Raw genomic sequence first — 25,420 nt, forward strand, 5'->3', positions numbered from 1 at the left:
TGCTTGGTGTTCTGTGAGAAAGTCTTTCTTGAGATGGGCAAGAAACGTATAAGACTTACAACTACATAGCCAAGAATTTTCGGACAAATAAAACTTCTTTAGCTTCAATATAAACAATGTAACATCGTCATCAAGTCCTGTCAACTTATTCTGTCGAATATCTAAGACTCGGAGATTCGATGGCAATTGATTCAGATAAAGATGGGTAATACTGTTGTTTCTTAAGTGCAGTTCTCCCAGTGTGGAGTTCCTTAAGGAGGAGGTTGAAAGTGTTTCGATGAGATTATCATCCAGTAGAAGTGATGATCGTCCAAGTATATTATTCGGCAAAGTGGGAACTGTCTCAAAGTTTTTGCCTGTGCAGTTAATGATAAACTCTTCCGTTGCTTCAGCTCCATTTACACAACAAGTGCAGTGATCGGGGCAAGGTCCTTTTAGATGGTAAAAGTGTACGGAATTGTCAACCACTTCATTTTGATACTCAATCGGTTCTTTTTTTTGCAGTGAATAAAGATAATTCAAAAGATGCGTATTGTTGCAATTGCATTTCCAAAATATTCCAGATTGAAGCAATGTAATTTTATCTTTTCGACTTAATAGAAATTCAGCAACATTCGAGTTCAAGGAAGTTATGCTATTATTTCGAATATCCAGCCATTTTAGATTTCTGGGCAATTGATTAAGCTCTATGCTAGTTATTTTGTTATTGGCCAAATGGAGTTCCTCAAGATTTTCATAGCCGTCTGACAAAGTTTTGGGTAATTCTTTAAGACCATTTCCTTCAAAATATAGATGTGCTGTGCCTATAATTGGAACAGGCAATTCTGGAATTTCTAATATGCCTTGATGAGTGCAGTTTATGATAAGTTCAAAGGGGGCGGGTTTATTGAATCCACAACTGCATTTGCTGGGACATCGTTTCCCATTCGTTCCGAGATTAAAGAAACAATAGGAGTCAAATCCAAAACACAAAAAAGCTGTTACACTTGCGTTAATTGCCTTTTTTAAATAATAAGATTTATCACTTGATTCTACAAGGATAATTTGAAGTTTCTGGTAACTCTCAAAATATTTGAGATCTATTTTCTCTGCGTCACGTAAATCTAGTCTTTTCAAATTAGTTTGAAGTGTGGTGGATCTAAAATGAATACAAATTTTTTATTCAAACCCAAAGTAAATACAAAAAAATTTGTTATAAATCATAAATACCAACCTCAAAAAGTTTTTGTCCAAATTACATTTTTCAAATTTCAATTGTTTTAAATTTGTCAAATTGTCAAAAATGACCGAGTTCAAATTTTTTAAGCTTGATGAAGTAAATTTAATTATCTCTAACTGAGTATTTTTTTGAAAAGTGTCATTCCGAAGATGAAGAATTCCTTCATACTTAATTCTTATTTCTCGTAAATTTTCCATTTTTTTCGATAAGTAATTATGAAAAAATGTTGAAATATTGAAAAGTTTTGGTGCAAAAATAAATGTTTTCTTTGGTCCGGATAAATTATCAACACTAATCTCCGTCATATTAATAACATTATGGATATTTAGAGTATGGACAAATTTAACATAAAGAGCATTCAAATATTGCATTGATTGAAATGTATCTTCTGTCACAGTCCCATGAAGATTTATGTTCAGAGTTAATATTTCTTCATTATAGAAATGTAGTCTTTTTAAATCATTTATGTTCACTTGATTAGTTTTCCAATTTATCGATATTTCCGAACGTAACATTGTATATGGATTGTTTTGAGATATGTTAATGCTGTATTTATCTGTGATAACTGTAATTTCAGTATTTGTGCACGTTTTATCGTTTTCACCGGGATTATCATTTTTACACTCATTATCACAATAATGTTTACAGTATTCGTCATGGATATGCTCTATAAAATTTGAAGTTACAAAAGATGATCCAAATGTTAGAATTAGCAAAAATATATTAAAAATTTTCAGCAACATTTTAATGTTCAATCAATCGAAAAGTCAAAAATTTACTGAACTAGACCTAAAAAAAAAAACAAATGAAGTGAACGCATTTTTGGGGGACCTAAGGGACCATAGGGATTTGGGAACGGAATCGACTCGAAGTTATTATTTATTGTACATACACTTATACACAATTTGAGCAAATACATATAAACAAAACTAATTTGATAACATGAAATCAAGCAACATAATCTCGCTTAACACAATCAACGACAAATATATTTCGGCTGGGTTTAAGTCAGAACTGATAGCTTTATATTGGTTATATATGTTTAAACAATAAAAAGTTATAAACTTCCGAATTTATCCATGTACTTAATTGACTCGCATTACTATTCTAAATGCTATTTTAATCAGCATTACATTGTAAAATACTTATTTTAGATGAAGTTAATTTTGAATTCGAAAACGCCTTTCTCCAGCTATCGTACTTATGTGCTTATAAGAGTGAGCGAGACAAATAAAATACAAATACATATACATACATACATACATAAAAATATTTGTACTACTTATATATCTAAGACCATATATTTAAGACGGTTGTTTCACTTGGTGCATGGCATGCCGATGGAGGCGAGACGTTTTACTTAGTTAATATTCTCCAAATTTCAATTGACCACAGGGAAAATAAATCAAAAGCCTGATAAATCATAATAAAAATACATCTTTCGTACAAGAAATGAGTTATTTGATGACAGATATAGTTATAAATTTAGTTTCATAGATAAAAACGTAATCGCATAAACCATTTATGGTACGAGAACATTGAAAGAATTGTGTATTACTATTCTGTTGAGGTTATTTTGAAAATTCAAAATATGCCTCGTGAACCGCCGATTTTGTCTTTTTGAACACTGGTTTTTGTGCTCAGATTTACTCAGTCCTCAGGTTCCAATTCCACGACTCAGTGTCGCCACTCATTACTCTCCCTTAGGACTATTATTCGAACCCTTAGGACTATTATTCGCACCCTTAGGACTATTATTAGGCGCCAAATTCGAATGAAATAATTTTAAAAATTTGTGCAATAAAAAAACGAAAATAATAATAACAAAAAAAAACAATAGAACGAATACACAAAAGCATATCGAACATTTTTCTCTATCTGCACAGAAAAGTAGACCAAAATAATTATCCCAACATGGTATTGATAATTTATTTTTTTTTGTTTGTGATAAGGTTCGGATTTGCTCGCTTCGGTTTATTTGCCCACCCAGACAGAGGGGGTCCAAAGCTCCTTGTCGTCCCCTAAAAGAAAATAAGAAGCAAACAAAAAAAAGAGAATTTGGCGCATGTGCTGGATATGTGCTAGAGCTCAGAATCGTTGCCTTTTATCGATTGACCCAATTCGAAGCTCTACATAGTTGCGGGTTTTTCTCTTTTTTTGTTGCCACAATATACATACATACATACATACTTATATATATGTATATACTTGAGCTTGAGTAGATATTATAAAAAGTATCTTTATATGTATGTACATATAGTTATCTTGACTTGCTGCAAACACCTACTCTCCACAGACAATGAAAATTCCAGGGCTTTCGTCCTTTCAACGTCCTTTCCACAACTCTGCGTGCTGCAGAAAAAGGAAGCTAAAGCCCTGAAATTCTCTGACTCTTTATTATGTCATCGTTTGTTTGATGTTTGTTGTTTTTAGGCATTCCAGTGCAATAGGCAAAGCCAATTAGTCCCAAAGCCACACAAGATAAACAAAGAAAACAAGAAAAACCAACTACAACAACATCAAGTAGGAACGCCCATCCGCTCGACCCAGTAATAGATACTTATTTGTTTCACAGAAACAAAACCATTAAGTGTTGAGTTGAAAATTTGTCTAGCTTCGAAAGTGCAGGTTACTATAGATACATACACACACATACACATGTACATATGTACATATATATGTTTTTATGTACAAATGTTCATGTACTTATATGACACGTGTAATTGACCTACTTTCCCTATTCAACACAACTACAAAATGTTTATACATATATCTACATATGTACATCATATGTATGTATGTATGTATGTATGTCCAGCAATTTCAATTCCATCCACTCAGACACACACACAACACAGATACACACAAAGCCCAAAGAGTGACGGACGTGGCCATACAATTTGTTAGATATGTACATAACTAAAAGATACAAATATTTACATACATATGTATGTATATATGTATGTGTCTATTTAAGATTTCAACATTAAAGGAAACCAACTTGATTTAATGTTTAATTTGTTTATTAAAAAATTGTACTTTGTTTTCCTTAGATATACAAAATAGAAAAAGAAATATGTAAGTATACATACATACATATGTATGTCTGTATCTATCTATGTATATGTATGTACGCATGTATTTGTGTGTATGTGTGTGTGGTTGGTTGAAGCTTTTACAGCAGCAATGGGGCAAGAGAGCTTAGTGAGCTTACTAACTACAACATTTTCTGGTATCTACATGGGCTACAAACTACTTTTTTCTTTTTTTTTTTCTGTTGCTTTTGCTTGATAGTTTTGTAGCCGCCGACCTATTTATTGCGGCATATCCATCAGATACACACACACAAAGACACAGATGCAGATACAGTTGGTGTTGGTGGTGGTGGAACAAGCTCCCGCCCGATTGTCTAATGGAATGCGCGTTGACTGCAAAACACAATTGAAATAAAGAGAAGAGAATGCAAAAAAAAAAAAAAACACTAACGAATTGCTTATTAAAGTCAGAAATAACAACAACACCAGCAAAAAAACAAAAACAATTGAAGTAAGTTGTTGCGGCGACTCCGGTTGACCATCGCACTCACTCTTACCAGCAAGTGCTCATGTGATTTCTTATGTCTTTTACATTTGCTAGTTTTTAACTTAATTTTATGAAATTTGGTAAACCAATTGATAATTTTACTAAAAATTAGAGTACCAATTTTGATAGGGACGCCTTTATCATTTCATAAGATAATCACTTTTCTTTGCCAATTTGTTATAGCCAAATTTGTTAGCCTTAGATCTCAAAGAAACCCAATTATGTGGACTCTAACAAGAATAAGAGACCAGAGGATTGGTATCCGCTATCTAAATGGTATGTAAAGACCTGGAACAAAATTTTATCATATTTCTGCTTCCAATACTAAGCAAATTTCATTATTGTCATTTTTTCAAAGACTTTTTTAGACCAGTAAGGGATTTTCGAGGGCTGAAATGAGGACAAAGGCCCTCACCTCTGAAATCGATAGACAAATTTCGCTATACCCATACCAAAACTCTGAGCTTGATCCGCCACAGAGATGACAAGAGATGGAAAATTATCTATCTATATCTCTAGATTTGCGCGTCATTCCGATGGATATGGCTAGATCGAACTAGCTCTTGATTCTGATAAAGACTATTTATGTATATATGTACCATTAGAGATCATCAAGTTATAGACATTTTTGCGAAATAACAATTCATATTTCTTTCTATATGAGTGTGTGTAAATAAATTTAAAAAAAAAAAACGTCTCTCTATCTATCTCTAACTGTGTCTCTGTGCGTGTGTATGTGTGAAAAAAGATAGTTCTGTTTGTTCTTTGTCGCGACACTGATAAAGACAATTAACAGCGAACATGAGAGCAAAGCGTTGCCAACAACTAGCTAAACAACAGCAAGACCAAAAGAAGACTTACTCGTAATTAATTAAAACCTGCCCCCTCATTCCTCAACCCGTAACACTTCCAGCAAGTGGGGGACGGGGGCAGAGGCATCTCCGAAAAACAAAAAACAGATGGAACAGCAGCTTTTGCTTAATTGCAAGCGTTAGCAAGTATCTGTCAGATACATTGCCCGCATTTATATTGCCCAGAGTCAGAGTCTAGAGTCAGCTAAATAAATCGTCTCGTTTGCAATGGCTGTTAACACAAAATAACAACGAAAACGACGTCGATGGCGGCGATGGCGATGTGAAACTCTATTTTTACTCTGCTGATGTAAGCGAGAAACTTTGTTTGCGGCAAATTTGACGACCATTTATCCATTATATTTTTATTTACCTATCCACTTATCAGTCACATTACATTATCATATATGTATATATGTCTAGTCATAACTTAAATCGAGATAATGGCTTGCTTTAAGAATCTATATACTAAAACTAATCAATCTGATCTCTCCGGACTGGACATTGTATCACCGGCAAATGATACACCCTTCGTCACATACGAATTGTTTAACGTTGAGGCCTTTAATGATGGATCCTCTTTGCGCCTCTTGTCCGCGCTAGAACCTCCAGCACCACCGGCGGCGGCGCGTTGAGTGCTAAAACGCTTGTTCCGTTTCATATTGGTGAATCGTACATAGATCTTGCCACGACGTTCGGTGCGATAGAAATGCAATTGCTCCTTGGGGAAGAGCTCCAAGATTTCGCGTTCTAGCAAATGACTGCGCTGCAGGGTCAAATGCAATTGGTTGTCCTCATAGTAACTGCATATCAATTGGATTAATAGCAGCCGCTGCACCGCATCCAATTGTTCATTCTGGCCCAGACGTTCGAGCAGGCTTTGAGCTTTGATGCCCGAGACCTGGAGAATACCCAAAACAGTGACAGCTCCCTCCTCGCTGGCATCTGGTTCGCTGCCCTCGCGTTCCTGCTTCATTGTTGCCGAACCGCCGCCTAGGGTCGTATGAACAAGTTCTGTGTGATCGGTCAACGGGAGTGTCATATTGAAGGAATTCGAGTCGCCAGTCTCGTTTAGAGAGACCAATGGCTCAACATTTCGGGAATTGAGACTCTCCTCCGGTTTGGTGGGCACAACCATGGGAGTCTCTACGGAACGTACACTAGTGATCTGGGGCTGGCAGACTCCTATCGTTCCAGCATTCGATGCAGCCACCGCCGCTGCTGCCGCCGATGAAACTGTTGCTGTGCTGCAGCGACAACCACTGCAATGGCCGGCAGATTCGGATGGAGAACCCATAAGGGGAACATTCATCCAATGCCGCCAACGCTCCAGATGATGCTCGAAGCGGATGCGTGTGCCATATCGAAAATGTCCCATCAGTTCGGTCAAATGGTGGCGTTTAAGCATTTGCAGCTCCTCCACATTGATGGCCTCGTCTGGAAGGATGAAGGGAGCTCCGATTAGTGTGTCTAACATTCTCCCGCGCTTTTATTTACCTTGAAAATGTGGCAAGAGCTCGCCAACATTCCAGGAGTTTAGCAATTCACGCAGCTCCTCATAATCTTGCTCTTGATACTGTGGTTGGCTAACTCCTACTCCTAGTCCGCCTCCTCCTCCTCCGCCGCCGCCTCTACCCTTGGGCATGATGTATTCTCTAACTTAAGCTGAGTTTGTTCTGCTGCTCACTGTTCTCTCTCACTCTCTCTCTCGCTAGCTCTCTGACTGATTGTGTTTTTATATTATATATGAAAACAGCAGATGTATGTATGTACGTTGCGATGAATTTCAACTACAAACCGGCGTACATCCTTTCGTCACAAGCAAGAATACGAAACTGAATTCGCAGGCCCTCCACTCTCTATACCTGTGACTGCTCTATGTACATATGTATATGTATGTACAAACAAACACAAACACACACACGCACGCCACTTTTACATACACACAGCGGGCAACAGCCGGTCTCTGTATGTACATACATACCGAAGCAGGCCATCGTTTCATCGTTTCATCGGTTATTTCGTTTCCCCATTTCGTACAGTGAGTATAAGGCAACAACAACAACAGCGAGAAATATGTACATACATACATAAATACATACATACTGCGTACGTAGATGTCATTTTTGGGATGGACTTTTCAATGAAAGGTAATCTGATTAAACCAACTATCCAAGTCACATCACGTCCACTCTAATATGTAAACTTCTTAGCATATTGATAAACCCACAAGCGAATACAAGCTGTTTAAACATTTAACACTACCACTAAATAACACCGCATTACTTTTTAGAACGAGAGAGAGATAAAGAACGACGTTTGTATTCGAAACAATTTATTACAAAAATATTCAATATTACACTTTAATTCAGTTTTTGCTCAAATTCTCATTTTCTAAAACAAAAACAAAACCAGAAAGTCATCACTGTTCTCCACCGATCATTCCTATGATATAGTCACCCGACCTTGATCAAATTTGGCAGAGTCGTTTATAAGTGCAATAAGCTTACTAATATTAAATTTCACGACAATAGCTCAAAAAATAATGAAGTTATTGAGAAATGTCACTGTTTGTGACTTTGCCGTTTGTATGGGAGCTATATGATAGATGATAGTGGTCAAATCCGGCTGAATCCGAGATATACAACCTGTGCAGTATATACAAGCCTACATGCAAAATTTCAAAAATTGTAAATCTTCCGGTTCAGAAGAAGTTTGCGTTGATACAGACGGACGGATAGACAGACATGGCTAAAATAACTCGTAGCGTCATGCTGATCCAGAATATATGTATATACATTAAAATGGTAAAGTCGAACTAAAAATACTTATAAAATATGATGGAAAAAGAATGTATGAGAATTGATCCAAACATATTTAGAAAATCGCATACAGTAAAGCCTCTCTTTGCTCGCTCCGTTTTGGCCCGGCCCGATTTGCTTTGTAATATTCAAAGCGAACCCATAATGGAAAATACAATAGTATATGATTGATTGATAATATTGCAAAAATCGTCGGGACAGAATAAAACGATTTGCAAGTTAAAATCAACCTAAAGTCTAAAAGATGTTTTTACTTTCAGAACAGAATCGGAAGGTGAAAATGTTGGAAAACTTGTTAATATGTTGAGGAAGTTTGTAGTATAGAGTATTTGTAGTAATACTTAGTATTTGATTTGAATGTGATAAAATCAAGAAAGGGAATTCGAAATAATCGTAAGATTTCATAGTTAAAGCCGTTAAATTTAAAATATGTACGTCCGACAAATAAATAAAGATTATTTGCTGTTAACGAAGATCGAAAAATTTCAAATTCAAATTTCAATTCTTATATCGAAATTTTGAAAATATATAAATTAATTTAATTTAATTTAATTTTTAATGTTCAACATGATTTTCAGGTGTCAACATTTCGTTTCGATGAAAGATTTCTTAAGTTGCTCATTGTTCATCAATTAAAACGTTTAAAAGTTAGCAAGTATCTAAAAGTTAATATTTCAAATATTCTTCAATGAGAAATCTTGAAAACAAAAGTATGTATGTTAATAAAGACTTCCCTAATAGTACATACACAATATATACCTACTATTTTTGTTAACCTGTCTCATCAACAATCAACTATTGGAACTTAAGGCGACAGATTTCAAAACAGTCTTGACCTCACCTTAAAAGGGATCCACATTTTAGTTAAAATGTTTTCATAAGAATTTACATTACTAAAAAAATAACAAACACTAAAATAGTAAGTATCAATTATCTGGCAATAAAATATTAACAATAACTAAGTAAATTACTCTTCACTTAACAAAGTCTTGTAGGCGTAAGGAAAATATTTTAAAAGCAATAAATATTAACATTTGTGGGAGGAACTACTCATTCTCTTGACGATTTAGGATCTTTTATTATCACAAGGACAGGTGTGATTCAAAAGCAACTGTACTCCTGATTACAGACGCTTAATATAAAGTTGATTTTATACTAACTCGAAGAGAAGTCTCATCTATGTATATACATACAAAGGAGAGGAAAAGGTGTGAAGAATATAATATTTTCATTCAATTTATGAATTTGATAGTGAGAATAGGATATCAAATTACCAAGTCTCACCATTTATGCTAATTGTAAGGGCTTTTTTGAGACCCTTTCGCCATGATCATTCGACGGCAAATCTTTTGGTAACAAAATTCTCAATCTACCAATCACTACCTCATTTTTTTCTACAGGTTTTACGATTTTTATAATAGTCATAAATTCGGCGAATTGTAGAAACCTTTAATATTTATGAGGTTGACTTTAATGCATTTCCTTTTGCATCTGTGCAGTGCCCAAAAAAAAAAAAAAAAAACAAATACAAAATGCTTTCGAAATTCAACCTCAAGAGTCTTTCTCGTCGTTGTAAAGTAGCCAACACCATGGCAAGTTCAATGAACTTCTTTTGTAAATGTTTTCCTTTCTTCAGAGTTCTTTTTTTTTTTTTGTTTACTTAGCCCGCTTGTGGCTGTCGTTGGTGTCGTTTCTTTCTTTTCTTTCTTTTTTTTTTTTTTTGGGCTACGATGACTTTCCGGAGTCTTTTTCTTAATTTTTTTTGGGTTCCCGCCTGACTGGCTGCTACTGCAACTTGTTTAGTTCAAATGCCTTCATTAAGACGCACACACTCGTCTCAGTCAAAGAGGAGAGAAGAGGATAGGTTGGCAAGAGCGGGGGGGATGGAGTACTCTAGTGTGTAGTAGAGGAAAAAGGGAAAACCCACCTCCCAAAGCCAAATGGAAATTTCATGTCAGCAATCTTTACTATGGTAAGTATAGAGAATGTCAGTTTCAGTTTACACTGTTTTTTTTTTTTTCGCTAAAAAAAAACACACGACCTTTCTACCTGAGACAATGAGACAAAAAACCCCCATCTACCAGTATATTGGAGGAACCCTACCTACTTAATGAGCAGAGAGAGCTCAGTGATTTGGAAGGAAAAAGCACTGCAAAGTCCTAAACGATACTCGAGTATTTTGCTGCCCTAATTATCTGTTTTTATTTCATTTTTTAGTTTGCGGTCTTTGGTTTCCAATTAGGAAGAAATTGTCAGTTAGAGAAATTTGTGGTTAACAAAATTGGTAGTAGTGAGTTGGTATAAGGAGGGGGTAAAGTAGCTAAATTTAATTAATGATGAAGCAAATGCAAATGCCATATCAGATATCCTTCAATAATCTTCTGATACCCTAGAGCCCCTTACATGCGAATGTGCAATTGCATTCTTTGTTAGCGATTGAGGGTCGCCTCGCGCCATTGCCTGATAAGGCTACACATTTTTCTCATTCTAATCAAAAATTCCTTTAGGTAGGAAAAACAAAGAAACCAAATTGTTACCCCCCTTCTTACCATTCTATATGTACATATGTCGGTATGTATGTATGTGTATAACAAATTGAAGTGAAACATGCGCAGTAAAATGCGACCTCCGCGAGGGGCAACTGTGGAAAAGCGCTTATAAATAAGGGTGGGAAAACCCGAGCCGAACAAGCCTTGTGTACAAGTAAGTCTATCCCAATATCATATCCAACCATCCACGTGAAAAATAAAACAGGAATAAGGAATGGCAATGCAACTAAAGGCATTCTGTTTTCCTCTCTGATAAGGGTGCTCTTTGGCTGTACTGTTTCTGTTTGGTTTCTTTCTTTCTTTGGTCTTCTAATCAATTTCAATGCGGAAGTTTTTTTCTTGCCATGGATGGAAACTGCGCGATATCAAATATGTGTTGGAAGAAACTGCGCAGCTCCTTAATATATATTATATGTACTATACAAAAATATGTATATTCCGCAGCAGAGAATGAAACATTCTGTGGCAGCTGGCCAAGTTACTTTAGTTTTAGGCCCAGGGCCAGGGCGGCCTCTCTTAAGCCAGAGTTTTTTTTGTGAGTTTGAGTTTCGTTTTAAGTATCGTAACATTCTGGCAACGGGCTTGAGACCCATCAAACAAACAAAAAGCTGCCTAACCAGCGCAGCTCGAGCGTTGGAGTGCCGTCGCTCTCGGTGACCTACACTGGCTTCCCCTACATAAAAACGAAAAATGAAAAAAAAAAAAAAGTAGAGAAACACAGAAAAGCTTATTCTACATATGTATGTATACCAACCAGCAGTAGTCTCCTCTATATACCACAACCGATGGTGGGTGAGTCAATGAGTGTGGGGGGGGCTGACACGCATATAGAAACAAAATTTGGTAGAGACAGAACAGAGCCATAGGCATTGGCATTCGCCAATGTTAATTCGCTGGCATTAGACGGGTCTCAAGCGCAGCTGTGATCTAAAGTGAAGAATAAAACGGGTTCCTACAAAAAATAAAATATAAATTAGAAAAAAAAATGTAAAAAAAAACTGTAAGTAACAATTAACTCTTTCTATACACACATACCAAAAATATGTAGTAGGATGAGTTACCAAGGCTAACCCAGTGATAAATAGAGAGACATTGTGTGTGTGTGAAAGTTTAGGAGTCCAGATGTTCATCTAGCTTGCTAGCTAGATAGACCCAACCGACCTCAATTCATCCATTAAATATTAATAGACCTCGCTTCGATAATTGCATAAAATTATCACAATAACAGCAAGTCAGAGTCAGTTCGAATAAAAAAAAAAAAAAAAAAAAAACGACAAAATCGATTCAGAGCGTACTTGGTGAAGTGTTGTTGGATGAGGGGTGAGGTTAGGGGTTTGGGTATGACTACGATTGACTGTCTAATTAGTCACTCGTGCACATTTCAAGGTTTTCCAGTTTTCCAGTTGTCCATTTGTTCAGTTGTTAACTATACTTAGTTGGGTAGTATCACGCAAATGTGATGCGATATTCAATATTAGAATTTCAAAGTTTCAAATCGCCAACTATGAGTCTAGTTTCCCAGTCACACAGTGCCAGTTAATAATTACGAATAAGGTATCTGGCTGGGTGTGTGTGTGTGTGTGATTTTAAACTTAATACTCGAGAGATTAGAGAACTGGAACCTCAATTATATATTAACGAACATGTTTTTTTTTTTTTTAGATTTGTGTTATAACCATGACAGCTATTAAATATTAAGTATAGAGAGAGAGAATCATAGTCTAACAAAAGTTTGCAAACTATTTCTTCAATGTTTGGTCAACTTTCTTTTTATACCCTGCATCCATTATGCGATTTGTTATATTACAGTCGCCACAAAGTTCGTCTGTCCGAAATAATTAGAATTAGGTTTCAACAAATTGGTAGGTAGATTCTTACAAAATGTAGTTTTCACTCGCCCTACTTGTTTAAGGCTAGTAAAATTTGGTACATAAAGATTTATAATCAATATCTATTGTATCACCTAATTTCATGAAAATAGAATTTAGAATAACAAAGTTTTTCACAAAGAGATTCCTAATATACATACATTTGAAACACAAATGTAATTCTTACACCTGAAATTGTATGGCTTACTATACTTAGTTTAGCTACTAATTTTCATAAAAATCTAACATGAATCTTACTAGAGATCTCTCATAAATAATTTCTGTGCGTGTAGATTGTAATTGAAAGATTTCAAATTTTTGAAGATGACCCCAAACTGACAAAAGATTCGTGCTTGGAGCGCATTAACTTTTGGCCCAAAACCGAACAAAACACAAAAAAAAAAAAAAAGAATCCCCCGAATAAAACATTTTGGGGTTTCGGTTGTGCTGTGTGTGGATTTCTTGTGGTAAACATAAACACCGAAAAGAAAGACTCGAGGAAATTAAATGAAATCACATGCAACACACGTTTTGCTCGTAAATGTGCGGCCAAAAAGACAGGGAAGACACATCAAAAGCGGTGTCATGTATGGGGGGGATTTGGAAGGGTAACGGTAAAAGGGGAGCACAGCTGGTATATACCATCACACACACAGTAAGCCGTCCCTCTTTTGATGGCTCATAGCTTTCTTTGGTTTTACGAGTGCGAGTTTTTACTTTTTATGCCCTCTAAGCATAGGTTAGAAGGAGGTATATGAGTTGGAGCACAAAACAAAACCAGACTAAGACCATATGTAATTTCGCACAGGGTATTTAACAGTCGACTCTAAATTGCACTTACATATGTACATATGTATGTATGTATGTATTTTGAGCATAAAACATAAAACGCAATAACAACATTTTGTGGCGTCATCGCCAAAAATTTCGAACTGGTTTGTTAGTTTTCCTTTTGATGTCGTCATCGTCATCAGCAGCAGTGGGTGTCTTAGTGAGCTAAAAGGCAAAAACAACAAATCGAAATTAGTCAATTGATGCAATTTCCGTGCATCTTCTCTTCTAGCAACAATGACAACAACAACAACAATAACAAAAAAAAACCAGCTGCAACTTCGCGTGCCAAGTGAAAAGATGATGCAGTCAAAGAAGAAGAGACAAGGCGACGCTTGTAGGAGAATGTGATGGTGGGTGAATGAGGTGGATAAGGGGGGAATACGCGCGCGCATTTGCGCCAATAACCTAGTTTCAGTTCTTTTTCTCTGTTTCTAGTTTGCACTTTGCGCATACATACATACATACACATACACATGGATGACCAAGGGGAAGCAAAGAATGGGAGGAAGTGCATCGCCTGATATTGTTGTTGTAAATAACAAGTTTTTCTAGTGATGACATAGTTTTTTTCAGTTTTGCTTCCTGCAAAAGCCCCTCTCTTCACGTTCCCTTTGTTCACATCACATAAAAACAACTACTCAAACTCTCTTTCTATCTCTCTCTCTCTCTCTATCGCCTGACATACTTTTCATAGAAGTTAGAGTGGAGAAGAAGAAGACGATGAGTAGTGTAACATTAAAAAGATTTCTTAATTAGATTTCGGGTTTTTGAAAGCTCTTCTTTGCATACAAGGCAGCAACTACGCCCACTCGTAAATCTAGGCAACTCTTGATGTTGCTGCTGCTGTTATCTTAAGTAATTTATCTTGGGCATAAAGTTAGCGGTTTTACATGGTTACGTGCTTAAAAATCATTGCGTTTCAATGGAAAAACATCAAAACGCGGAAAATTTCAGTGTCCAAAGTGGGCTACAGTGCCACAGAACTACAGAACAACAAAAACAACAAAAACGACAACAAAAAAAAGAGAAAAAGTGAACAGCAACTTGAATGTGTGTCAACTACAACAACGACAACAATTCATCGTTGCTTATGTACAATTGCAAAAAGCTTTAGACTCTCTCGCACCCACACACACACTTACACTGTATACAATGCATGCATACATACTCATTTGATATACATACATATGTATGTATAGCTTATATTTACTGTACTTGCGCGGTCTTATATAAAACTGGTTTTTGTAGCCGCGTCGCCCCTGTCATCGTCAGTTTTTATTATTCTTTTTTTTTTTTTTTTTTTGAACACAATTTACATGCGTTTTTCTAGTTCGCGTTCGATTCGTGCGTTTCCCCTTAAACTTACAGACCAAAATACAGGGAGCGGAGAAACACTACGTCAAATACGGGGAATGTTAAGCGAATATTGGTCGGGAAACTAACTAACAAGCAACAACTAACATTATGAAATGAATGTTTTCCTTCTTTCGTTTCTTCCATTTTCCGTTCATTCGTACGTTGAACGTTGGACGGTGCGGTTCGCTAAGCGCTTGGAGCACCCCTTTGGAAATATTTCAAGAGAAATGAAATGAAATTGTGTGTTAAAAAAAAAAAAAAAGGAGAGCTAACAAAAAAAAAAGAAATTAAACATACTCACATATAGAAAAAACAAGCAAAGAATCTCCGTTGTTGCTAGCGTCGAAAATAGTCGGACTCGGAATAGTGGCGCGACGTCTGTTGTTGTTCTTGCTCATAGTGTGGTGGTGGTTTGGCTACTTGGTGGTGGTTTTTCTAGTGAACTTTGACTGGAAACTATAAATCATGTGAGCAAAAGGCATACACAAAATGAGAAATAAAAATTTAAAGACAAAAAGAAATGAATACAAATTTACAAAATACAAAATAAAAAAGGGGAAAAGCCCGCGTGCGTTACGTAAATCAACGGTGTGCGACAGATGCTAAGGAGAACAAAAGAGAAGGCAAATTAGAGAAGAAGAACCAGGAACTCGGCACTCTGGATGACACATTTTTTGTTGAATTACGCAACTTGCAAATGGCGCAAAGTAAAGGGAAAAGAAATATGCTCTATCTCGCTTGTACACAGCGAATTTCGACATGTTTTTAAAGACCCTATTTCTTGTGCTTTTTGCTTTTTTTTATTATCGGAAGAGACGAGACGACGGCAGCAACTCGGAAAATATATATACATGTATATAATATATAAGTATGTAGATCTGTCTGTATGTATTTGTTCACCTAAATATTCGCTGAACACGAGTGGACAGAAAAAAAAGCTCCGCCGCCAACGTCATATTTTTATGGAACACCAACACACAGTTGCGCTCTCTCTCTCTCACACACACACACACATACAAACGCGCGCAAATTCTAACGAAACATGAAAGCGCGTTCGTTCAGTTTTGACTCTTCGTCGTCAAGTTTCATTCGGTCGGTCGCCGTAAATTTGTGCCCTCTCTCGCCGTAAATTTTTGCCCTCTCGCCGTAAATTTTTGCCCTCTCATTTGCAGCTGAACAGCGAACAAAGTTGGCCGCGTTTTTTGGATGTTCGTGGTGTACGTTACAAAAGAAAAAAAAAAATCTAATGGAATTTTTTCATACGCTATGCGCGCGTATGTGTGTGTGAATGTGTGTACTGGTGCTTGTGCAATTGTTTTTACAAGTTTTTCCAATTTCTTCAATTATTCTATTTATCAAAACGTACTGCAAAATATGTGGGAGCGAGACGAGGACTCACTGTGCTTTTTATATAGTCAGTCTTTTTCTCTCTCCTATACAAATTGCGGGCGTATCAACATGTTGTCATCGAAAAAGTGTTTTCCTAATTAGAATGTTATTAAAGTGTGACTATATGTATATCTAAGCTGCAATATGTTCATGTAAAAACAAAAATAAGAAAAAAAAGAAATTATAAATAAATAATGCTTTCTCTTTCAACAGCAACAGAAACAGTTTTCTTTCCATTTTATCATTTCACACGCAATACATATACACACACACACACTGTATAAAAAAATTGTATTTCTAGCTCTGTCACACTTACGCATATTGTCTAAGCTCCCTCAAATGAGCGCTTTTTTTCCAGCGTAGCAGGCACAAAACCGTTACGAGTTTTTGTTGCTAAGTCAGTCAGTCAATGATAAAGCGAGAGAGCGAATGAGTTAAATGAGAACAAGGGAGAGAGAGAGAGTGAGAGGGAAAAGAAAAACTGTACGATGAGCGGTTAGAATTGGGGGAATAAAACAGAAACTTACGTAAACACGCATGTGTTTGTGTCATATACGTGTACACATTTGTATGTATGTATGTGTGTGTGTATGCATGTGTTGGACGATAAGGTCGATTTCAAAAACTAGAATTATGAATCACGCAACAATTTGTTATAAGATTAAATGCCATTTTCGTTTCCCTCGAAATTGGCAGAAAACTAACAATTACACAGCTCATACAATTCATAGTCATGACTAACAAGAGTTGCAATTTTTGCTTTTTTTTTTGGCTAACATCGCTGATGATGCTGCTTTTCTGAGAATGATGATGCAATTTTATTTACCATTTGAAATTATATAAATTGGCTTTTTGTTGTTGTGCGGCGTCGTGTGGGGGTTTTCAGGTGAGTGCGTGCATCTGTATGTTTGTGTGTGTGTGATCACTCATTAAACCAAGCATTCAGTTGGAAACATATGTATGTATGTACATACACATTTGCATAGTCTATTGCAGTGGAGGCGGAAGAACGCTGGTTGAAGGTAGAGAGGAGGTGACGACTGGGAGTAAGAGACAAGTTTGAATGTCATTTACTACTACCACATAAAAAAAAAAAAGAAAAAATATTCCCCCCATTGTGTTATAAACTGCCTTGAAATGACGAATACAAATATTGTACATCGTATATTGTATATACTACCTCTTTTCGTTGTTGTTGTTGGTTGTAGTCATGTATAATTAACAAACCACAAATACTGGAATTTTGCATTGCAAACTTGAAGTCTGTGTGTGCAGTTACGTGAATCGTTAGAGCGAAGTTAATTTTTTTTTTCCGCTGACCTTGGCAACTTCATATAGACTGCGCTGATCTCTGGCTCTCTCCCTCTCACGATCTTTCTGTCTGCCCTCCGAGTCTATCTCAGAGTCTGGCTCTATGACAAAATGACGCCATTTTGCATCTCAAAGTTAGAAAATTAAAAAGATAAAACCAGATTTTAATAAACCATGACACATTTTAAAGGTCTTTAGAAAGCTTTTTTTTGTTTTTTGAAGGAGTTCTTAATGAAAGGCGTACTGTATTTGGGCCATTTGATCTTTTGCCGATCCGCAGAAACGCTGTAATTATAATCCTGTTTCAGTTTAACCTTTCGTCGAGTCATTTTTTGGGGCCTTTTCTTTGCTGGCTTCTATTCTGATTCTTTGTACAAATGCTCACATTTTGGCATTTAAACAAGAAGTTGGCCTTGGCAGCAGCAACAACGAGTTATGTACATATGTACATTTGTATGTATGTATTTGTGTATATCTGTGTTGATGTAGATTTTTTGGGGTTTTAAATTTACGGATTTTGAGTGGTTTTCTTCGAAGTGTGTGTTTGGTTTGGCAGTGAGTTATGTATAGCAGAGACCAGCCATTTGATAAATGGCTTTGAGATGCCTTCAGTTTTAGTTCCAGTCAAGTAATAACATATAGAGAGAGATACATATGTACATATAACATAAGACTGACAACTTGAAGGTGAATGGTCATTGAAAATTGTTGCTGCTGTTTGTTATTGTTGTTTATCATTGACTGAGACAGGTGCAAATGCAAATGCCAAAGTGCATTATTAACGTTAATTGAAGTGACCCTAACTAATTTGGTCTTTTTTTTCTCCAGGTGAAACTAATTTATAGAAAGCCCATAGTTTTCCTACCGCAAAATTTGAAATAGCTCTTTTAAATTTAGTACACAAATATTTCCCATCAAAAACCATCGGCATTCCAAATTTCATAAAAATCGGTTAAATAATAGCAAAGTTATGCATCTTAATCTGATTTACTAAATGTAGGAATTGCTTTCGGGGCTTTCGACTTGAAATATTCACTGGATAATCCCAATCCGTTGCCAATTAGTGGAAAATTCAAATTTCAAACTGTTTGAAATTTCCAAGTTTCAATTGTAATGCATTTCCTATGATCTAAACACAATGACGAACTCAAAATATCCCACAGTAATGTAGAAAAACCTCAAATATGTAAATTATTAATGAGAGTCATATTTTTGAAAATTGTCAAGTGACTATATATGTAACTTGTAATGATTAATATGATGAGAACCTACAAAAATCGTTGTAAATGACGAATAGTTCCAGAATGAGAGAAGATGAAATATCTTCATTAATGTGATCTAGCGTATACTTAATTGTTATTAATCACATGACAGTTCCGTTCAATTCAATCACTAATTATGCTGTGCCCTATTGACCGCAGTTACTCCCACATGGTTTCCCCTTTCTCTTCGTCTCTCTCTCTCTTTCTCTAGCTGCTGTCTAACCGCAACGATTTCAATCACCAACCACATGACATATGCTATATACATATGTACATATATATAGCTTTCAATTATCCCTCCCTACTATATAGTCATTTGTAAAAACAATTCAAACAAAAAATTTAAAACAATTTAGCTTATGTCACGTCTGCTGGAAACATTTTTTCAATTTTTTTTTGGATAAGAGGGAATCAGAGAAGAAGGATGAGTGGAGAAAACTTTTAGAACAAAGCGCCACAAATGCTTTCCTCCCTTTCTTTGGGGTCTCTAATAGTCTTTTGTCACGCTTGATCTGTGGCTATATGTAAGAGTAATATGTATATACAGTTATGCATATACACATGGATATAATAGATATACTATATATAAAAGTGTGTGGTTTTATTTAATACTCTCATAAGAATGGTATATTACTTTTAGTTAGCAATTTGTAAGCCAAATAAGTATAAATCTCCATAAAAATTAGCCCTATTGATAAAAACTATCTGATTTTGATCCGATTTTAATAAAAAATATCAAAGAAGTTAAATTCGGCTATGCCGAAGTTTATATACCCTTGCAGTCCTTGACAATAATAATTTCACATGTTCAAAATTTGTTTTCTGCAACTCAATTCATTAATATACAAACAAAACAATTTTACTCTTCATACTATGTACAATTTGTTCTTCTTCTTCCCTCATTCCCTAAGCAAAGCAACGCACGCATACACATACAGTTTATGTAGCGTTGCGTCTGTGTGTGTATGCATGTGCTCTGTTAACAGATGGTGACGTAGTAGGCAGCAAGCAGAGCTGCCGGCAGCGATTGAACCGATTTATATAGACTGTAACTTGTGTTCTATTTATCCGATCAGGGTCAAATTTTGGGATCTGAGATTTTATATCAAATTCTATTATATTGGTGAATTTCATGGGGATACTCCAATTTTTGCAAAAATTTTTGTTCCAGAGCTATATGATATAGTAGTCCGATCCCAAAGATTTTCATACTTTATCTCACCCGGGTAAAAAAAAGCTCCCAAAAAAAATTTCATCCCGATAGCTCTTAAGATGGCTGAGTAAAACGCGTACGCACCGACGGACAGACGGACAGACGGACAGACGGACATGGCTATATCGACTTAGCTTCTCATGCTGATCAAGAATATATATACTTTATGGGGTCGGAAACGTCTCCTTCTGTGCGTTACAAACATCTGACCAATTTTATAATACCCTCTGCAAGGGTATAAATATGTCATTCGACGGCAAATTCAATTCACTTTCTTTTTGTAGTTCATGGAAAAAGACATTTTAGTAGAAATTAATGTCGCAAAATGTCCGCGCCCAAAGTACCAAAAATTCCATATAAAAATCCAGATTTTCAATTGTCTCCAAATTTAAAGTTGGGACTAAATTATTTATGCTAGGTCTATAACTTCTTCAAAAAGTTCATACTTCAATCTGTAATTTTTAAGATTTCAGCAAAAACGTCTTAAACATTTTCCCACCCGAAAACTGGGTTTTCTTTGTTCAAATGCAACTGGGGCGAAAACGAAAATAGCTAAGATGACAATTTATTCTGTTCATCATTTGAATACATTTACCAACAAATTACTAAATAAATTTCGGCATTAAGTTATTTAGGAGCCGAGGAAATCAGAACTAAATTCAAAAAAAAAAAACGTCCTAAATTCGTGGCCACCACTGTATATAGATATGTTGTATTGATCAAGCAAGTGGGTTCGTCTACTACATATGTATGTATGTATATCCTTAGAACTTCAGGAATTGAGTGGATACTGCGAAACCTAAACAAAAAAGTATATTATAGAGCTTATTTATGAACGATTAATGGCAAACAGAGTTTTATATCAATAATTTCTTTTGTTTTCATTTTACTTAACTTTTTGGGTTTAATACTTAGCCAAACTGAAAATTTCATAAAGATCGGGTGATAACTTCCATGGTAACAGTCATTGAAAAATATAGTCTTAGATCAATACCTATGTCATTATCGAAGCAACTGTTTTAACAGTTTGTAAGTTTAAAAGACATAATAACTTTGTCATGTTTGATCTAGATCGAAGGCTTGGGCTGATATAGACATCAATATGGAGGAGTCAGACGATCTTGTTTATAACGGTCGAATCAAAGTGGATTATTATCAACTATTATGGTTAGTTCAGGAATTTTATATTATTGATCAATTTAAGGGGAGAAATTGTTATCGGGCATCGAAATTAAAACGGTTAAAGAACAATCATGTAACTTTTCCACATTTCCTCTCCCAGATCGAATGTTTATATCATATATAGCTCTAATGGTAACAATTGTTCGATAAAAGAGCTGAGAGATCAATAAATTTTAGAAGGAATATACATATATGTATGTATGTATGTACATATATTAAGCATTATATCGATCCATATTGAATTGGGTGACGATGAAATGACAGCAAACTTGTTGATTAACGAATTCACATTGATGAGAATAGAAAGCAAATATGCGACCCAGGAAACTGAAAGGGTATACAAACTTCGGCATGGCAAAAGTTAGAACGTCTCTTTGGGTTGTTTTTTGTTGCTTTTTGCTATTTATACGTTTATTTATTTAGCTCAATAGTTTTAATTATAATTAACGCCGCTTTGCAAATTGAAGATGAGATGTCTGTGAATAAAACAAAGACAGAAGAGAACCTATACAAAACGGTGATATTGTCGATGGGAATATGTATTTATGTGTATGTAGATGTGTGCCAAGTGTCGACAATTTCTATGCAATTTAAATAAGTTTAAATAATTGATCAAGCCGAATTCAAGCTGATGTCGCTGATGACAGGGCACAACGGAGGGCCCAACCCAATCCCAGCCATAACCCTCCCGGTAAGCATTTGGGACATGCCGTGCGGCAAACGCATCACAGCGCCAGGGCAAACAACACAACACATGAACGAACCAAAGGAAGCGTGTGAAATCCCATTTGGCTAATGGCCAACAGCGTTGAGAGTCGTCGACGACAACAGGAAAATCAACCTGTTTCAAAGTTACCTGAAACCCAAAACCAAACTCTTTACACTTCCCTCCTTGCTCTGGCGTTTGTCCATGGCCCTAGATACTTGGCTCTGGCTCTGCTCTGTGACTCAACTGGTGCAAGGTGCGAGGTGGTGCAGGGTGCTGCATGGCTGCATGGGGAGGATGAGGAAAACTTGATTCGCCAACTGATTTTCCCACTAGGAAAGTAGGGCACAAGTACAATTCGCGAAAACTGGTTTTTTATTCTGGTTGTGTTTCTTTTGCAATTCGCTGCTGGCTGCTATTTTCCTCATGACACGTTGGCCTCCTTTTTTTTTTTTTTTGGTCGGTTCAGCTGGGCACTCCTTTTTCCACTTGCCACAAACACAGAGAGCGAGAAAGAGAGAGAGAGGATCAGACTCTGGGGCTCTTTCTTCTTCTGCTTTTCAGGAATTCGTTTTGCGCACGCAAAAATTCGTTATACAATTTCCAATGACTCCTTCCAGTGCGGGGGGTTGAAACAGGGTGTGCCTATGGTAAGAGGTCATGGGGGTGTTGGGTGGTGGGTGGAGGATACAAATTTTTTGGGGGATGTGGAGTCGGTTTGCTTGTCGCCAGTTTGCCAGTTGCGTGCCATTGTGTGCTATCATAAAACTTAAACAAGACTGCCTCCGACTCTGCCTGGGTGGTTGAGTGGGTGGGTGGTACGATGATATCAGCGTTGACGTTGACTCCTTACTTGTCCGCATTCTTTGGGGGTGGGAATCGATTACACAGCTCCCCCACCATAAGCCATACCACATCTGGCTACCAAAAATATATAATCAAGTTCTTTCCAATATATATTGCTTATACGCCACGTGAGAGAAACTTAATTATTTGCCCTGTACTGTCCTGTCCTGCCTTTCCCCGGCATCAACATAAATCCGATCAATCTCTATTTCTGGCAAATTTATGCAAAATGCAAAATGCGAACTTCTCAACTGACGATAACAAAAATGTATTGTATATGCTCGCTGACCCACATAAGTCTTTTCACATATTTGAAATTCCAATTGGCCCAGAGATATGTATGTAGGTATAGGAGGAGGATTCAATTCAACAAAAGAGTTCAATAAACCTCCTCCCGAAAAAATGTCACAATTAACATTGTGGGAAACAAACAAATTCAGATCACAACGGAAATAAAGTTTCTTGTACAGTTTGAAAAATCGTTTCGGCATACAAAAATCTACAATTCAATTTGTTAAATTAGAATTGAGATTTCATGATGAACGGAATTGTTTTTTATTTCTAAATGATTTCAATAAATTTACACAAATATTAAACCGTAATAAAATAAAGTAAATCGACTGACATTAAGGATTTGACGAAAGTTATCGAAAATATACATAAATTATTTAAGCGACTGTCTTATTTCTTTTCCAAACTAAAGATATTAGTTTCTTTTAACGAAATCGTAAAGTTCTAAACACTAAAAAATCGATTGATCTATCTATCCTTATATGTTCAATATTTAAAGTTTCGTGATCAAATGAAACAACAATAGAAGTTTTTCAGTTTTCAAATTTTACCAGGTATCCAAAATGGATGTGTCCTTTACAAAGACAATTGACTAATCATTATAGAAGAAGTTTGGCGTTTTGTGACTCTTCTCATTCGCCAAGGGACTTGCGAGGTATTGTCTAATTTTCTAACGCAAAAAATGACTTTTGGGTCAGGACTTTCAAAAATCTAATGATCTGATGTCAATGTTAATCCATAAGGACTTCATCAAACTTTTTATGCCTTTCATAATGTACTCTGCTCACAGACTATCTTAGAGTAATCCTTTAAAGAAGAAATCCTTAACAGAACCATCCGTTCTTATAACGTCTGACAGAGATCTATATATCGTAGTGACGTCCATTAATCCTAAACGGTAAACTTTTTATACCTTTCATAATGTACTCTGCTCACAGATAATCTTAGAGTAAAAATTTAAAAGTAATCCTTTAAAGAAGGAATGCTTAAAATAACCATCCTTTCTTATAACGTCTGACTGATATCTATATGTATATCGTAGTAATGTCCATTAATCCTAAATGGTACTATCATCACTGAAATTCGCTGGATAGTCCATTGAGGACATAGCAAGAGAAAGATACAGTTTCCGAAGAACCCACAGATATCTGGAGATGGTAAGAACTTAGCTTGGGTTAACTCCTGTATTCAGAGTTCTCAGTATAATAGAATGAATTTCGAGTTCTACAAGAACCAAAACGCTTTGAAACTATAATAAATCAACTCTATCGCTATTACGGTTGTCTTTTGTATCCTTTAAAAAAGGTAATTTAACTATGAAATATTTAATAAATATATTGACTTATATCTTAAGCGAAATAGTAAAGTAAAAGCGCTCGTTTATGGAAGCTGATTTTTTTAAGATCTTAAAGTTATACACTCTTAACGTTCTATTGACTTGAAATTCGGTTTATAAGTTTCAGTTTGGAAGGAAACAGCAAAAAATTAAACGAATTTTTAGAAAGAAACTGTCAAGTCAAAAAAAACAAATTATTAAAATTTATGTATGTAGGTGCCATAATTTTTAGGATTTTTGTTTTGTTTTCGTTATCATTTTTCTAATGACTTTGTAATTTGTATAAATTATAGTAATGAAAAACCTATTCCAGGTTCTTCAGATAGGTACATAGGTAAAAAAAACCATTAAATTAAAGTATGCATAGTAAAAAATAATAATATTTTTATAACTGCAAAAACTCTGCTTTGATAGAATTCGAACCTTTTGGATTGGAAAAACTGATTCTGAATTTCAAACATTTTTATATTTTACATTTTTATACCATACACCCATAGGGTGAAATGGTATATTAAAGTCGCCAAAATGTATGTAACAGCCAGAAGGAAGCTTCTCCGACCCTATAAAGTATATATATTCTTGATCAGGATCAACAGCCGAGTCGATCTAGCCATGTCCGTCTGTCCGTCCGTCCGTCCGTCCGTCCGTCCGTCTGTATGAACACGCAGATCTCGGAGACTATAAGAGCTAGAGCCACCAAATTTGGTATGTATACTCCTGTAGTATGCACATGTTCAGCATTAATTGGAATTTCGGCCACGCCCCCTTACGCCCCCAGGAATCACATAAAACTGTTTTTCTTA

General features: G+C 35.8%; 1 protein-coding gene and 2 long non-coding RNA genes across 7 annotated transcripts; 1 reads left to right on the plus strand and 2 right to left on the minus strand.

Moving 5' to 3' along the window:
- The first annotated feature begins 4,506 nt into the window (after positions 1–4,506).
- Positions 4,507–5,321, plus strand: LOC137577874 (uncharacterized). Its single transcript, XR_011032493.1, has 3 exons — positions 4,507–4,765; positions 4,985–5,077; positions 5,160–5,321. It is a non-coding gene; the product is annotated as an uncharacterized lncRNA (long non-coding RNA).
- A 669-nt stretch (positions 5,322–5,990) lies between these two features.
- On the minus strand, positions 5,991–7,753 carry LOC137576946 (uncharacterized). Its single transcript, XM_068290293.1, has 2 exons — positions 7,150–7,753; positions 5,991–7,089 (listed from the first exon to the last, which is right to left on the minus strand). Exons 1-2 carry the CDS (start codon positions 7,295–7,297, stop codon positions 6,131–6,133), a joined length of 1,107 nt encoding a protein of 368 aa, XP_068146394.1. The 5' UTR covers positions 7,298–7,753; the 3' UTR covers positions 5,991–6,130.
- Positions 7,754–11,393: 3,640 nt separating this feature from the next.
- Positions 11,394–15,748, minus strand: LOC137576358 (uncharacterized). Of its 5 annotated transcripts, XR_011032285.1 has the most exons (4): positions 14,911–15,058; positions 13,733–13,887; positions 11,778–11,975; positions 11,394–11,696 (listed from the first exon to the last, which is right to left on the minus strand). It is a non-coding gene; the product is annotated as an uncharacterized lncRNA (long non-coding RNA). The 5 variants fall into 5 exon arrangements; XR_011032286.1 differs by lacking the exons at positions 13,733–13,887; positions 14,911–15,058 and adding an exon at positions 15,383–15,748; XR_011032287.1 differs by lacking the exons at positions 13,733–13,887; positions 14,911–15,058 and adding an exon at positions 15,092–15,154.
- Positions 15,749–25,420: the final 9,672 nt, after the last annotated feature.

The sequence above is a fragment of the Drosophila tropicalis genome, unplaced genomic scaffold, assembly GCF_018151085.1.
Source record: "Drosophila tropicalis isolate 14030-0801.00 unplaced genomic scaffold, ASM1815108v1 contig_593, whole genome shotgun sequence".
Lineage (NCBI taxonomy): Eukaryota > Metazoa > Arthropoda > Insecta > Diptera > Drosophilidae > Drosophila > Drosophila tropicalis.